This window comes from Odocoileus virginianus, chromosome 4 (assembly GCF_023699985.2).
Source record: "Odocoileus virginianus isolate 20LAN1187 ecotype Illinois chromosome 4, Ovbor_1.2, whole genome shotgun sequence".
Lineage (NCBI taxonomy): Eukaryota > Metazoa > Chordata > Mammalia > Artiodactyla > Cervidae > Odocoileus > Odocoileus virginianus.
This window is the reverse complement of record NC_069677.1, coordinates 19,639,762-19,657,482: the sequence shown is the minus strand read 5'-3', so window position 1 is coordinate 19,657,482 and position 17,721 is coordinate 19,639,762. Positions and strand designations below refer to the sequence as shown.

The window sequence follows — 17,721 nt, the reverse complement described above, 5'->3', positions numbered from 1 at the left end:
GCTCAGACTTCTTAAAGTTTTTAAGAGACTCTCTTAAAGAGGGAAGCACATTTTACCCCTGCTGAAAACGTGTGTCTTTCCAGATATAATTACAGTTAATTCTAGTTATCTGTGGTAGTTATGCTTTAAAAAGTCACTGTGGACACTGTATGATCAAATACTGAATCATTGCTCCTACGAAAAATACAGGATTAGATTCCTTTGAGCTTCTGATCACATTTTTAGCAACTGATTGATTCATTACCTTGTTTCATGTGTGTTTCTTATTTAATATATGCTGTTGATTCATTACTGAAGGAGGAAGTGGCAACCCATGCCCATGTTCTTGCTGGGAAAATCCCATAGACAGAGGAGCCTTGCGGGCCACAGTTTGTGGGGTTGCAAAGAGTTGGACACAACTGAGCATGCCTACATGCATGCACATTGATTCATTAACATTGAATGCACAGTCCGTACCACTACAGCTCATGGCTGGACTAAGCTTATCTAACATGACTTTTCTCCATAAGGCACATTACAGTGTATTTGCATTTAGGAGCACTAGAGAGCACTGACGGAGAAGGCAATGGCACCCCACTCCAGTACTCTTGCCTGGAAAATCCCCTGGGCAGAGGAGCCTGGTGGGCTGCAGTCCATGGGGTCGCGAAGAGTCAGACATGACTGAACGACTTCACATTCACTTTTCACTTTCATGCATTGGAGAAGGAAATGGCAGCCCACTCTAGTGTTCTTGCCTGGAGAATCCCAGGGACGGGGGAGCCTGGTGGGCTGCCATCTATGGGGTCACACAGAGTCGGACACGACTGAAGCGACTTAGCAGCAGCAGCAGAGAGCACTGAAGCTGCCTTTGGGAACTATTTTAAACCAAAAAATTTACCTCCAAAAAGTACAGAAAAGGTAAAAAAAAAAATTGGCCCTAGATAGGCTCTGAGAAGGACACTTATTTCCAGCATAAGAGTTGAAACAAGAGGTTGGAACATCACCTTCTTCACCCTCAGTTGGGAACATGTACACTGGGACACTCGACTTTTCGTCATTATGCCCCTGTCTGTGAAGTATTGATTTTTTGTGTTATAAATAGATGTTAGCAAGTAGGTGAATTAGTCCAAGCAGAATCCACAAATAAAGAGGATTGACTGTACTTCTGATAGTTCTCCAGTTCTTCATTTCTCGTCTCTTGCCTTCTGCTCTTTTATGTAGGTGAGGGGCCGTGAGACTTACGAAATGCTGCTGAAGATAAAAGAATCCCTGGAACTCATGCAGTACCTTCCTCAGCACACAATTGAAACCTACCGGCAGCAGCAGCAGCAGCAGCACCAGCATTTACTTCAGAAACAGTGAGTGGATCTCTGTGTCATTCTAGCAGATGTGCTTAAGATGACTGTGTATTCAGATGGGCCACAGGGTGGTTGTTGGGTGATGTAAAAGGTGAGGTTGCGAGACAGCAGAACTTGGTAGGTTCACATGAGCTGGTCTGGGGACTCCTCTTTCTGCTTCAACAGTCTTCTATGTTTCTTATAACCCTCCCTTTGACAAGTTACACCTATATTCTGAAGTTGAATTGAAACCGTTTCAAGTGAATTCTGAAAAAAGACTCACACTAATAAATTAGTTTTCTTCTCTATGCCCCTAATCCATACACATATATCAATAGTAGAATTTTGAACACACCCTCTATTCTATTAATAATGTGTCTATTTAAAATCATATAGTGTTTCCTCATCCCAATATCTTATCTTGTCCCTCGCCTGGGATGCACGCAATCTACTTTTGGGACAATCATTATAGACTAGGGACAGCACACAGATTTCACTATAAGTTACTTCTTTGAGTGCTGTGTTGAGGATTCGGAGTCCTAGTGTCTGGTCATTAGGGAAAATCTGGATGCATCAGGGCAAAATAGAGCCACATTGCCAATGTTTTAACATCCTCATTCTAGGTCTCCCAGCAAGACATGTTTACATCAGTGAGACCAGATTTTGCAACCATTTTAGAATAGACATACAACCTATTTTTATGTTCATTTTACCTTGATTCTCGGATCTTTGATGATGGTGTATTTAATAACTAACCAGAACAGACTAGCTCTTATGAAAGAAGGGAAATTGGTGAATCAGAACTCTGATGTATACTTACCCTTCTGTGGTTAAGAATAATCACTTGTGAGCTGAAAAACTATTGTGTCTAAACCGAAAGTATCTCCAGAGTCTCTGTAGATCAATGTAAAATGTAGACATTTTACACTGCAGGCAAAAAGAAATGAAGCCAAAACTACCTTGCCTATGACAAGATTGTCTTTTACATTAGGAACACAAATGAACAATAAATAATGGATCTTTTCTCATTTATTATTAACTACTCTAGAGAAATACCCATGAAAAGCGTAATAAAAAGGTATTGCTTTTCTTTTTTCAATCAAAATAAATGCAGTTGAGGAGGTTGGATTGCATCTCTGATACTCAGGAGGTGTTCTCTGAGCCTATACCTATTGACTATGGGGTATGGAGTAGATAGCAGAGGTGCAAAACAGAAGTATACTGTCTCTTTAAAGGACTTCAGGCTCTTTGACCATTTAAGACCTTTTTTGCCTGGAAGGGATCTCGCCATTCCCTTCTAGCACGGAAGTTTTGCAAATCATAATTATAAGGTTTTATAGTAAGGCTGACTGGAAAGTTGAATCAGGAGGTTCCTTGGGATACAGAGTACTCCAGAGGAGAATTAGAATTCAAGGTTACAGAATTCCCATTGTCAATCTTTATATAATACTTAAGATATCAGATAGAAATATATATTAATATATTTAAGTGCAAAACTGATTTAGTTCTTATAAACTCATACAAGGATCAAAGAAACAGACCTTGTAACATCCTTTACAGACCTATAAGGGATAGATGCCTTCTCCAAGTTACTTACATCATGCTATTAAGACAGACTCCCAGATCATTTTCAGTTCACCCTGGAAATGTTTGACTTAGCTAAAATAGTGTCAGAAGAGTTACTCAATGCTGAACTAGTTGCTCCATAATTTCCTGTCTTTTTTTCCAGTTAAAGACAAAAATTCTGTCGATTTTAAATAGTGTGGTTTATAGATTCTGACCTTCTACCACACAGTTTGGCAAACATTTTTTTTTTTTTTTCCTGTAAAGCACCAGTAGCAAATATCTTAGGCTTTCTGGTCCATATATATGGTCTCTTGCAGCTCCCCTGTTCAGAAACACAGAAGCAACCACAGACAATATATAGACAAATGAGAGTAGTTACAATAAAGTTTTATTTTATGGACACTGAAATTTGAATTTCATATAATTTTCATTTGTCATGAAACATTTTCTTTTGAATTGTTTCCACCTTGTAAAAATGTAAAAAGCATTCTTAGTTTATGGACCAGATTTGACCTATTCACTATAGTTTTCCAGTCCTCTTTCTAGATAAAAGAGTGGATTCTCCATGACTTCTTGAGGTTCATATTTTTTTTAATAACAGTATTTGGAAGGTAATCTGTATATCCTAAAGTAGAGAAGTACTAAAAGATTTTAAGATGTCTTTTAGGGTGACATTTCAGAACAAAACAATAGCAGCCTTTATCAGAGGCCTCTCTTCTCTTTCTTCTGGCTGAAGAAATTAGACATGCCCATCTAGATGCACAGTATGGTTCCTCATCAGCCAAGACCAGAATAGTTGACATGACACATATAACAAGCTTTTTACTGAGGATCTGCTATGTGAAAGCCTTAGAAACAGAGATGAGACACATGTGTTCCTACCCTCCCATAGTTTACAGTATGGTGGTGACTTACCAGAACACTATTTGAATCTTAAATAGCCTCTGGAAGTTTATTTTCAGCATCATGTAAGTTTGTAGGACATTTTAAACAGTTTGTCTACATCATACAATAGAAAGAATAGTTTTGTGTCATAGTTTTAGAGATTTTACGAGCCAAGAGAATCTACTTCAGTCAGTTGAGGGCATGTGCATTTGTTCATTTACATGGGATCCATGAGGATACAGAGTTCTGTGTCTCTAGATGATGAGTTATTCAGAGCTTAAAACTTCTCTAGCCTAACTGGCTGACATGGCTCTAAACGGAAATTATTTTATTATAATTCATATTTCATCAAACCATCTATTTGATCAAAGAAAAAACTATATCTTAAAATTGTTATTTTAAGAAGTTCAAAAGATTTTAGAGACATATTTTCACTTTTTGCATGTGTGGTCACAGATGAATAGTGAGCAATTAGTAGCCCTGTACTTCCCTGTGGTGTCCATTTGTATGTACCACTGCATGTTTTTGACTGTTTGTTTCCACAATGTATGAGACCTAACTTTAGCTGTGATAACTCGTGCATGGAAATGTAACAGACTGCAAAATGAAATCTTTGGAAAATATAGACATTTGGTCTAATTAGGTCTTTGTTACATTATATTTACCTGGATTTCCCTCCATTGTTTGATATACATCTATATATAAATTCTCCAGTTGCTGTATTCTTCAGCTGAGTTTTTTTCAGCTCTTTTATTTTTATGCAAATCTCCAAGAAAAAGCACTAATAATTAGACAAGCACAAACAGAAATGTAATTCCCTGGCAATCATTTGAAAATAATACATCAACTTAGAAAATGCCTATGACAGCCTGTGAGTTCTTGCAAAAACTTAGTACCAATATTATGCTGATGAGGAATCAATTTTATACTTTTCTTTATAGTGGAGGGAAAATCAGTGGGAAGGGAATACATTTTGTACAAAGTAGTAATGAAATATTTTCGGTTTTAATTGCTTCTGTTAGTGTCCCAGTATGTATTTTCTCTGTTTGCTTTTTATTTGTGCATGGTTTTCCTTTTTCAAAAATTCCTTCTCAATTACCTTCATGATCATGGGCTTTCTGGAGGATAAATCTTCATTGAATTTTTGTGGCTCTAATTGTTATAAGTAGGTTTTATACAATGTATAAAGAAATTTTATTTTAGTTGATTGGAATAAACATAAGGAGTTATGTTCATAGAAGCCAAAATCTAGTAAGAGGACAAGTTGGACCCATTCTTGCCACTAGACTCCTTACCGTCATATTTGCAAGGGACATTAACTCAAGATAGTTTTTCAGAAGCCCCTTGAGACCTTCTTAGCAATTCTTTTGACTTGTGTACTTTAGAGCAATATTATCTCTTTTTCATTATTTTTTCCTTCTGTAATTTACTCTCCTCCTTGGCTTTCATCCTGATCTGAAGCCAGCATTGCTTTGTTAAAATTTTACTTAGCCTAACACTGGAGAATTATTTTTGAGTTTCTACAGGATGGATTTTTACTTTAATTTTGATACAAATATGGACATTCTGAGGAGCTCTCAATGTTTACTTCTCCTGTATGATCAGATCACTTTACGATAGCAGCTCACTGGTCAGATAGGTCATAGAATATCAGAGCAAAACAGGGGCTTCAAGACCTTAGCTCTAGCCTCTTTGTACCATAGCTGGGAAAACTGAGGCCCAGTTAACTACCCCTGTGAGTTCATAGCTAGTTCGTGGCAAAGCCGAGATCAGAATCAGATCTGAAGGATATAGCTCTTTACAATGATTTGGTCTGCCTCATTAGTCAAGAAAGTTATAAAAATAAAACCAGGTGAAAGTTGCTCAGTCGTGTCCCACTTTTTGTGACCTATCGACCCATGGACCATACAGTCCATGGAATTCTCCAGGCCAGAATACTGGAGTGGATAGCCTTTCCCTTCTCCAGGGGATCTTCCCAACCCAGGGATTGAACCCAGGTCTCCTGCATTGCAGGTAGATTCTTTACCAGCTGAGCCACAGGGAAGCCTAGTAAAACCAAAGCACTTACTCCCACTTTTCTGTCTCTGTATCAAGTGGTTACTATTTACCTTTGTGGTTTCATTGTAAAGTCCTATCTCTTTAGGCTTATCTAGCTATGGTTTTCTTCAAGAATGTTTGTCATTTTGCTTCAAATTCATGTATCTGTGAGAAAAGAAAGTAATATTTTCAAAATTATCACTGTGGGAGAAAGCAGAAGGCAGAAATCTTTCTGAGAGATGTGATTAATACCGTATTTCTAAGTTTGACTTAGAAATCTTCCATCTTCTGCATTTCCAGATTATTTGATTGAAATTGCTAGTTTCGTAGATTTTTTTGAAAAGGTTAATATGTGGTTCAACCTCACAGGTCATGGCAATGCTCAAGCATTTATAGTTTACCCAGTTAGTTTTGAACTTCACAGAGATGTTGGGAAGTTTTCAGTACAGAGAATTACTAGCTCTGAGTTGGTAATGATGAAAAATATCCTCAAATTAATTAAATTCAGATAGATTAAGTCACATTTCTAAGTTCTTATGTCTCACTGCAGAATTTATGTCAGTTTTAGGTCTCAGTGTGTACCCCTCTGGTCCAGACACTTTTATCATAAGTGAAAGATGATTTCTGCATGTTGTCTCATTCAACCCTTTGTCCAAGAGAAGCCCCAAGATGTAGTATCCACACAAAAAGTCAAAGCCATTGTTCTTTATTTGGTAATAAATTACTTCCCTCCTATTAAGAAGTTGTATTCTGGCACCTTCTTTAAGATGATCCCGATTCTTACTGGTGAGACGATTTACTAAATCTGTCCTGACCAAGGAAAAATGGCTTTGTTCCTTTGCAAGGAATAACCAAATGTGACTCAAAAGCCATCAGGGCAGCAATTCCCTAACAGCTTGTGAGGTTGCACAACCTTTAGCAAAATAAAAGGATTTGTTCCTGGCATCCTTGAGCATAATTGATTTCTTCATTATGCAAAAGTTGCTTTCATGAGTTTGATATGTGCATTTCTAGGCCAAGTTTGTGACTGAAAGGATTAAGATACTTATTCATTGCAATCTGGGCAGATACAAAATGCTCATTAATAGTTCTTTACAAAGGCGGGATGATGCAGCCCCCAGACTGATAAGATCATATTTCTTCATACTTCACAGCTAGGCTAGACAGGAACAGTAATGAGGCATTATAATTGGGCAGATGACATTTTACGAAAGATTGAAGTTACTTCTTGTCTCTGCATTCCTTTTTGCAATTAATTGCGTCCAGTATGCCAAATGCTGTATTAAGCATCATGACCTACCTTGTCTCAGTAGTCCTCAACTGAATCACTTGTGGAACTTCTTAAAACTATATATGCTTGGGTTCCAGCCTGGTCTCAGAAAGGATCTGGAAAAAAAATGCCTTTTTTAAGAAAAATTTCCACAAGTGATTCTCATAGTTCTGGATAACTACCGCTGCCTTTTCTCCTTTCTTCTTCAAAATCTTGAAATGTCATCTCTGAGTGATTTTAAAGGAAGGTAAAGAGAAAGGAATAAAAATAGCCTTGCAGACATTCTGTTCTGACTATACTATGATCATGAAGGTAGAAGGATGTGTTTCTGCATTCAACAGATTTGAATATGTGAAGTTCTAAGCCTTCATCTTTTCTTTTCTCTGGTTCCTCTCTGCAGTCTCCTTTCAGCCTGCTTCAGGAATGAGCTTGTGGAGCCGCGGAGAGAAACCCCGAGACAATCTGACGCCTTCTTTAGACATTCCAGTCCCCCAAATCGATCAGTGTACCCGTAGAGCCCCACCTCTGTATTTTGAGCGTGTGTTTATTGTGTTTCTGTGTGTGTGAGTGTGAGTGTGTGCGTGTGTGTGTGCGTGTGCACGTGTGTGTGTATCCAGCCCTCGTAACCAGGACTTGAAGACACTTTGGCTCAGAGACCCAACTGCTCAAAGGCACACAGCCATTAGTGAGAAAATCTCTGAAGGGACTCAAAACTATGCAAGAAAGGACATTTTCTGCAGATTCTGTATCCTTAGATCTAGCATGGGTCTGTCAGGAACCCCTGTGTTTGTCTGTGAGCTTTTGTGTTATTTCTCGGGAGGCAGGGGCTCAGGTTGGGACGAGGGGCATTACGATGTTTATTGGAACCCTTTCTGTTACCTTTTGTTGTTTCTGAAACTCATGAAGAAGCTTTTGAGCCGGTCTCAAACTTAGATGTCTTTTTAAGAAAAGGAGAAAAAAAGTTGTTATTGTCTGTGGGTAGCTGAGAGACTCAGGCCCTTTTAATGCTGGTCATGCAATGATACTGCAAATAGTAACAAGCTAAGGTGTCAAATGTACTGCTGGGCAGAGAGGTGATAACTACCATGAGTAGCCACTGTAGGGGATGATTCTTTTCTTCTTTTTGAGAACTAACATCATCAGTATCCTCCCCTCATATGTAGTAGAAAGTTCATTAATGCTGTGTCAGACCCTGCGCTAACAACACTTGTAAGCATCTGATGTGATAGTCTGTCTTCCTTGCTCCTGGAAACCCTGGAGACCTACCCCTCCAAATTGGTGTTCGGACCCCAAGGAAAGTAAACCTCTTTTGTCATTTTAAGAAGAGGGTAAAACTACCCTGGTGATATTCTTCCAGGCAGTCATATATCATTCTTCAATGCCCAAAGTGGAATTCAAAATCCTAGCACCAAATCTATGATTAACATCTCTGGAGTTCCTATCCCCCAGTCTGACTCTAAAGGCACCCATATCACTAACATTGTTCAAACTGTCTTGTCAAGGACACTTAGGTTTTGTCTAAGTGATGTCCAAGTAAACACATGTTAAAGTCAACCCTCCTGGCCCAAATATTAGAGTTCATGACTTTTCTTTTTTGGTTCAGTGAGTTTAGAGGATCTATTTATTTCCATTTTAAAATCATATTTAAAAATAATAATATAAAGACTTAAAAAATTTTCTCCCCACACCAGGTCACCAGCTCTTTATTCTGTGTCACCACAGCAAGTGATTTCTTGTTATTGAGGCTGTTGCTTTATGGATGTGTGATTTTAATTTTCAATAAACTTTTGCATCTTGGTTTATCTTGCAGTTTTTCTTTTCTGTCTCTTTTGCTTTTTAAAAAATCTCTTAAATGCTAAAATATTTTCATTTAAGTGCTTGAAGTGCCATGTGTAAGTCGAAAGAGCAAGCAGAATAGGTCATTTTGGTTCTGTCTACACTGTTGTCAGTAGTTGCTGTTTTTATTTAAGATACTGTGTATCAAGGTCATCAATCCTAAAAACAAATTTTAATGCCAACATTAGCTTGAAAATATGTTTTAGCCCTGTGCATGTTCAATTTCATCATAAAGAGCTAGCCCCTTATAGAATCATTTGTTTACATCTCTGAACAAGTCGCAAGTTATATCTTCAGCTGCCAAATTCTTTAGAAGAAATTTAACTCAAATTCCAATTTATTAAATATTTTGGCTTCTGTGTCAAAGGCCATAGAAAATATCCAGAAATCTGTAGTGGAACCTGTTATCCAATGCTTTAAAAAAAAAAAAAAAAATTTACATTTTCTGATCTTTGAGTAACTCTTTTCTAAAACTTCAAAAACAATTTTTCTAAATAAAAATAGTATAGTCGCCTAGAAAAGCACTTAAGAAAAAAATTGTTTATGTTTGAGATAAAAGTAGATTAGTGAAATCAGATTATCTTGTTACATTGGCACAGGTTTCACTTTCTTTTTAAGGAATTCACAAATTCCTTAAAGGGTGAGTAAATATGTGTAGTTTTTTAACATTTGCACTTTCTTTCAGACTTTTTGCTCTGAAATTCAGTCTATTTTTATGGAAGTTTTTAATGTGTTTGTAGTGATGTTTATATAGATGCATATATGTGAACTGCTGGAACATATTTTATAATTACAGTTAATTTAGCTGAAGAAGAAACACTGTCTTTTGTCTTTAGTAGCAAAATTCCCCAGATAGGGAGAAAAGTTACACGCGGATGGTAGTGGGCAGAATTTCCAAGAGGAACCACACCTTTCCTCATGCTCCATGCCTCCCCCCCCGCCGAGCCCCTGCTTTTTTTGACCCCTCTCATACCTGCGGTGTTTCCAGGACCCGAGATTGCACTCCAGCAATGGTTTGGTAAGATAGCTTCACCCTGATACATTGCCAGATTCCACTAGAGAGTTATCTTTTCTTTAGAAATGGAAGATTGAAGGACACAGAAGGAATCCTTTGATGGAATTCTAGGCATCTCCAGCAAAGCGGTAAAGACTTTGAATTTGTGTCTTCTCAAGAATCTTAACTCTCTGCCACATATATACTCACTAGACTCGGAATCTGGAAACCCGATTTCAATCCTGGATGATCCTAAAGCTCTCTTGTGGTTCTGAGATATGGGATTTTATTCCTAGAAATATACACAGAAACCTACGTTAACAATGTTAAGAATTAGAACTTGATTTTACCAGGACTTCTACTCAAAACTAGAAATACATGGAATGTACCTTTTCTAATTTTTGTATGTTGGATTCCTGAAAAAATCTAAAGTACCTCTAGAGAAAATGACCTGAGGCTTACACCTTGTTATTTTTCTGGGGAAATCTAAATTCTTACTTTTTCCAATAAGTGTGTGTGTATTGTGTATGTGTACACATTTTCTTTTTTGAGTGGGGACAGAAACCATAATGGCACAGATTATGTTGTCTCTGAACACTTTTGAAATCTCTTCATATGCCCCAGCAATATTTAGGATTGTCTGCTCAAACATTGTGACATTATATTTGTAAAGGAAAAAAAAAATTGTTCTTCAAGGCCTTTAAATTGGTCATGATTTTTTTCAACTTTGCTCCCTTTTCCAGAGCACATAGAGATGTTCAGAATATTTTCTACATCAGACATACAAGCTTATAATAAACAGATAACCATAACCTTTCTCCTTATAGCTTTAACACTCACTTCAGCATTAAAGGAGATGCATTCAAAGTTTCTGAACTTTTCAGACTCTCTTATTCTTATTCATCTCTTCACCCTAATTTCTAGATTTGTCCAGCTAAGAGTCCTTGCCACTTCTTCCTATTAATTCTTAAACTGACACCTCTTATCCCCGTGACTACACACTAAAGCATTAAGCATTTGGAGCTGGAGGGGAAGAGCAAAAGGCAGCAATGTCTCTTGAGCACCTACAATTTACAGGACAAAATCCAGGACTCTTACATAATCTGATTTAATCTCCATAGCAAGTCTTCTGGAGTAAGTGTAATACCTGCTGTACAGATTAAGGAAATGAGACTGGAGAGATTTGTATAAAACCCAAAATCCCTTAACTGATTTGTGTCAGATCTAAAATGTTAACCCAGATGTTTTGATTGGTTCCAAAATTCATGTTCCTTCTTTGTTCATCTATGATTTGTGACCTACCTTCCTCAAAAATAGTTTAGGTGGTTTAAAAATGAACTAATAAAATGATAGAAAAATAAAGACCACAAAGGAAACAGGAGAAAGGCATTGTAATAGGAGATGGAAGAAGGTATTCACTATAATTAAGGGTCCAGGGAAAATTCAGAGCTTTTAAATACACTTTCACTTTCCTCAGTTCAGTTCAGTTCAGTTCAGTCGCTCAGTCATGTCTGACTCGTTGCGACCCCATGAATCTCAGCACGCCAGCCTCCCTGTCCATCACCAGCTCCCGGAGTTTACTCAAAGTCATGCCCATCGAGTTGGTGATGCCATCCAGCCATCGCATCCTCTGTCGTCCCCTTCTCCTCCTGCCTCCAATCCCTCCCAGCATCAGGGTCTTTTCCAGTGAGTCAACTCTTCACATGAGGTGGCCAAAGTATTGGAGTTTCAGCTTCAGCATCAGTCCTTCCAATGAACACCCAGGACTGATCTCCTTAGTGGTGGACATTAATGCTTCAAGCAATGTTTACATTAGTTCTTGCTGTACATGTGACTGATTGGGGAGGGTAGGAGGGATAAGTAGACGTTTCTTTAGGTTACAGAGGACAAGTCTGCCTCTGGAGTCTGGGCAACCTGGCATCTTTGTTACTTTGTAGTGGGTATAGATAAAGGAAGAAGCACCTAGTGAAGTTTCTCTTGGTCACCCTGCCCTGAGCTTTCTTGCCCTTCAGTGTGAACTTAACAAATATTCCTAGGTATATTCAAACGTGTTGACTCATGCAAGGCTTCCACACAGGGGTGGAGTGGACCTGGGGATACCTAGGACTCCTTTTACTACATCCTTTGTTCTGTGCTTTGTCTCAGCCTCCTATGTTTCTTTCACTACTTTACCTACGTCTTGATTGTGTAACCTATTGCACTGTCTTACTTCTGGGAAAGTGCCACAGAATGAAAAGAAATGCTTTGGACTAAGAGAAGAGCCCTCTCAGCTCATCATTTACAGCCATGTGTGACTTGGGCCCATTTTTTCTTAGAGTCTTATATTTACCCATCTGTACAATAGGCATTATCGTTTCTGCCCATCGGTACCCTGCCATCCCATGTCCATGTGAGACTCATTCAGAAAATGGATAAAGGAGAGCTTGGTAACCTGAACAATCTTACAATTGGGAGAGTTTATTATGTAAACGCCTGTTTATACAACAAGGATCTAAACTTGTTTTCTTGAGGAGGGCTAAAGTGAGAAATCAGTACCCTCCCGCTTTAAGGCAGCGATTGTAAAATGCAACTGAATTGTCAATTGCACATTGAATGTTGTGTTCATTTATGCAAATATAGCCTATTATTTGAATTCCTCTGGCCAAAGCTGTTCAGTGATATGGAATGGAGGCTTCTATGCTTTGTGTAATTATGGAGGATGCAGAGTGGCAGCTTTGAAGTCCAAGCCTAACCCTACTGTAGCACTCAGGTGTTAGAGTTATTTTTTCAGACATTATTATACCATGCTTGTTTGGAACTTGGATTCATGTGCAGAGCCTTCAAAATCTGATACACACACAAACAAAACTTGACTATACAAGTTTGTATGGCTCTAACAGGGAGGAGACAAATAGGAACAAAATAATACATCTTATTTGAAAAGTGTCATGGGGAGGTTTTCCCCTTTTACATGCTCAGCCCAATCTTCATTTCATGGGCACAGATTACTCACTGTAAGTGTCTGATAGTGTGTACAAGTCTTCCTCATCTTATCTTGTTCAGTTATCACCATAGATCTACAAAGTTGGTTGGTTTATAATCACCATATACCCTCTATTCTATGAGCTTCTCAGAGATGAGATAATTTCTTATGAGTTTCCCCATGTCTAGCATCTAACTCATGCAGTAAGTATATATATATATATTTAGTTTACAAACATTTTAGTTTTCTGTTGAGGGATGTTTACTGGCTTGCACAGGGACCTATAGCTTTCTAATATATACTGAAGGAAGACTTAAGTCTTGAATTTCTGATTCCATATCCCCTAATTCTGGTAGAAATCATTAGTTCTATATTCAAAGTCAGGAATGGCAGCTGAATAGGGAATATCATATATAATATAATACATAGTGCTATGGACATTCTCAGTCCCTGCAGTTCTGTCTGACTCTTTGTGACACCACGGACCATAGCCCACCAGGCTCCTCTGTCCATGGGATTTTTCCCAGCAAGAATACTAGAGTGGGTTGCCATGCCCGCCTCCAGGGGATCTTCCTGACCCAGAGATTGAACCCCTGTCTTCTGCATCTCCTGCATTGCAGGTGGATTCTTTGCCACTGCGCCACCAGGAAAGCCATCATACATAGTAGGACAAACCAGTTCTAGTTAGTTTGCAAATCAAAGTAATGCTGAATGGAAAACTGCGTTTCTTCTTCCCTTTCTAAGAGATGCAGATTTAATCTCTCGGTAGAGAAGATCCCCTGGAGTAGGAAATGGCAACCCACTCCAGTATTCTTGCCTGAAAAATTCTGTGGACAGAGGAACCTGGCAGGCTACAGTTTATGGGGTCATAAACAGTTGAACAGAACTGATCACGTGCACAAACACACACACACACTCACACAGACACACACACACACACACACATGCCCCAGAGACTTGTGGAAGCTTAACAGAACAATTGTTTGGACTCTCAGATGCCCTCTGTGTAGAGAGGCTCTTGGTATTCTGATGGGGTCCCTCATGGCCCAGGAATAGCTAAGCTGAGAAAGCATGTTTCCGTGTTGAGGCCTCTGCACGATGGCTGCCAAATACCCTGTTTGATTGGCTTTCTGGTTACTTTCTGCATATCCCAAATGGCCAAGCAAGCTCCAGCTACAGGTGAAACACCTCAGCCACAATTTTAGCTCACCATCTCCGTGTCTTTCATAAGCCTTTTGGTCTTCACTTGGTTCTTTTCCCTTTTCGATTTTCACATTGAGAGGGATGGAGAAAACAAAAGGGGGAAAAGAAGATGCAATGATTTCCCCTCTCACAAAGGAGATGCTTTAGGAAGATACTCATCTCTGTCCTGTAGTCACGTAGGAAACATACAATATGATGATAGCCTTGTGATCCCTGCCAAGGCAGGAGAGGTTCTCAGATGGAAACAGAGATAAGTTCCTCTCATTGCTCTGGAGGAATAGTTTTACGCCTATATAGTTAGGGCCATGTTTTAATCTGAGACCTGTTGGAAATGACCGGTCTCCACTCCTCAGCATCCTGTGCTTACCATCCTTCCCGTGTTTGTGTTCCCAGGACCTCGATGCAGTCTCAGTCTTCCTACGGTAACAGCTCCCCACCTCTGAACAAAATGAACAGCATGAACAAGCTGCCTTCCGTGAGCCAGCTTATCAACCCTCAGCAGCGCAACGCCCTCACTCCCACCACCATTCCTGATGGCATGGGAGCCAACAGTAAGAGCATCTCCCTTGAGCTGCAGCTGGAGGACCAGCAGGGCTAGTGTAGGGGAAGACTCTGCTCTGGGATCGGGGAAGGCTTGCTCTGAAGCTGTATGGGAGTCACAGAGAGACAGGACAGATTGAAGCTGAGTGGCTTAAATTTCTCTTGGGCAAAGTTGTCTCCCTTTTAAGATCTGTGACTCATTGCAGAGCACATTGTTAGAGATGGAGAAAGCTGTTCCTTTAGTAGGGATTAGGATATCTGTGGAAAGAACAGTCTGCTTCCTGCCAACTTGGATGGGGACCCACCTTCTACAATCTTTGAGATTGTCAGTAGGAAACATGGCCAACTTATTGGAAGCAGCATAGTGTGGTGGACTTACTCCATTGCAGTATCAGCTGTGTAACTCTGGACAAGTCACCTCTCTGATCTAATGCTCAGTTTTCCATTCATAAAATTATCACTCTGCACACTTAACAGTTTATCAGTCTGTGACTCCACACTTTTGGTCTTCTCAAATCATCCCCTTCATCCCATACACAGTTATTAAAGAATCGACATAGGAAAAGGAGCCTCCCTTTTATTTACTCACACACAGATTCCTCATATCATCTAAGTATAACTATAAGAGAAAATGTGTAAATTGAGCCTGGAAATGGATGCTGATCGATACATAGCTTTGCTGTAAATATAATTAGCTTGTCCACTAGAACTTAATCTAACAGAGTGGATATCCAAACTTGAAAGAAAAAAAAAAGATAGCAAACACGCAGTGAGATGGTAAAAATACAGAAGGGTTACAAAGCCTAAATACATCTATGTGTCTTGTAATCACCCTCATAAAGCAGTGCCTCAGTCTTATCCTAGAAATCCTCATGTTTTTGATCAATCCTTCAAATATGCATTTCACTGTTGCCTTGAAGAGACTGGGTTTTCTTTTTTTCTTAACTTTTTATTTTGTATTGGAGCATAGCTGATTAACAGCGTTGTGACAGTTTCAGCAAAGGGACTCAGCTACACATATACATGTACCCATTCTCCTCCAAACTCTGCTCCCATCCAGGCAGGGAGGCTCGGATTGTGACTCTGTCTGGTTCTGATAGCACCTGTTCAGACTGTTTTGACATCAGAGGTATATGAGGTTTGGTTCCTTGGTATGGCAATGCAGACATTAGAGCCAGACCACTCTCTCACTAGTGACAAATACATCCTAAGACTAAACCTGACCCCTCAATAGGTCTACTACTTTGGCAATAAAAGGGGAAGGAACCATTTATTATTATTATTATTATTATTATTATTTTGCTTTCTCTCTGATGAGATCTTAGAGTTCTCGACTTTTTTTCGAGATAACAAAACAGTGATAGTGGTAATGATCCTTCATATTTGTGTAACAGTTTGCATCCTTTTCTCCTTATTTATGCTTAATAATTTTCCTCTGGTGGCATCAGGAAAGTCAGAGGGGAACTGATGAGACATTCTTGGCCTGTGCGCTCTAGCTGACTAGCTGGTGGTAGAGGCCTTTCCCCTTTGGTAAACTACAGTTCACTAAAATAGAAGCAAATTACCTTCATCTTTTTGTGGACATGTTATTTTTTTGCTTTATATTCTTTTATACCTGAAAACAAAATCTGTTTCATAATTATTATTGGTATTGAGCTTTTCTTCTCTATGAGTGTTTACAGTTTGTTCTTTAGTAAGAAACCAGTCCAAGTTGGTGTTGTTCCCAAACATAATCCTGAAGAGCTAGGGTCTTTCATTGCCTCCTTCCTTCTGAGACACTTGGTTCCCTAAAAATATTGCAGTGAATTCTCTCATTCCCAAACCAGTATCCCAAAGGGCCCTTTCTCATTCATGAATTTGTTCATTTGTTCGCATAACTTAAGTTTCCTGGGCGTCTGCTCTATGCCAGGCACTGTGCTTGGGTCTCTGGGGCACCAGACATGTATCATGTCTAATCTCCATGCTTAGAGATTAGCTTAGTGAAGGAGGCAGAAATATAACTCAGGAAGGCAGATACAAGGAGAACTGTATTAACATCAGGAGCAGGAAGTATTAGAAGGAGACAGAGCAGTAGAAGTAGAAAACAGAATGGGAAGAGATTGTTCTAAGAGAATGTCCCATGGTCAAGAAGTATGTCATTAGTTTGGAGTTTGGTAACTCTTCTGTTCAGTGAGATGTAAGGTGCTTAGAGGGGTGTAGGGAGAGATAAGACTGGAAAGGCAGGCTGGTAGATTAGGCCCTTGGTAACGTTAAACCAGGCGAGATGGACCACTAGGATGCTGGTATGTGATAACAGCAGTAACCCTCTCTGTTCCTCCTGCTTCTGTTCAGTTCCTATGATGGGCACCCACATGCCAATGGCTGGAGACATGAATGGACTCAGCCCCACCCAGGCCCTCCCTCCCCCACTCTCCATGCCATCCACCTCCCACTGCACCCCCCCACCTCCGTACCCCACAGATTGCAGCCTTGTCAGGTGAGTCCACAGCATATCCCCTGGGGGCCTGTCCTAAGCATCTCTGGGTGGTGGAGGGTGGACACTGTCAAAGTTAATAGCACAGCTGGAAAGAAAGCAAGCAACCCTGTGGTTCAAGTTCAGTTATCTCTAATCTATGGAGTCATCAGTAGTATTTAATCAAAGCAACCATAATAATCAACATGGGAAAAAGTGAAAATGTGAGTTTATAGGCATATAAGTGTTCATGCCTGTTTTCTCCGTCTTCACTTACTCCCTTACTCCTCCATCATATTTTTACAGTCAGTTATGACCTTTAAATTGGTGCTCAGGGCTGGGGTTCCCAAAAGGGCAGTCAACTTGCTATCTTGCTCCCTTTCCTGCTCTCTAGGCCTCATAGCTCTCAACCACCATGGGATCATTATTTTGAAGCTGGACGTCCATCAAAAAGTTTGAATGTTAGCAAAAATGACAGGGACTCTCAAGAAGCCAGTGGCCTCTTCTGCTTTGTCATATGAGAAACAGGGATATTCCAGGAAAGGGAGTTCAGATAGCCAGAAGGAAGAAAGCTGTGAAACCTAGAAATTTGTTTCCAGCAGAGGCAAGTGTAGGTGTCCAAATCTCATGTCTGTTGCCTATCATCTGCTCGTGCTTCAT

At 39.5% G+C, this 17,721-nt stretch overlaps 1 protein-coding gene across 4 annotated transcripts in view; it reads left to right on the top strand.

Moving 5' to 3' along the window:
- The window catches only part of TP63 (tumor protein p63), a 266,039-nt gene that overhangs the window by 240,758 nt on the left and 7,560 nt on the right, over nucleotides 1–17,721 (top strand). For 3 of the 4 annotated variants that reach the window (XM_020872827.2, XM_020872826.2, XM_020872829.2), the window contains 3 exons: nucleotides 1,201–1,337; nucleotides 14,463–14,620; nucleotides 16,941–17,085. In XM_020872827.2, the coding sequence (XP_020728486.1) occupies nucleotides 1,201–1,337; nucleotides 14,463–14,620; nucleotides 16,941–17,085 (440 nt within the window). Of the gene's footprint in view, nucleotides 1–1,200; nucleotides 1,338–7,474; nucleotides 8,884–14,462; nucleotides 14,621–16,940; nucleotides 17,086–17,721 lie in introns of those variants that run through there. The other variant, XM_020872831.2, reaches the window with a different exon arrangement.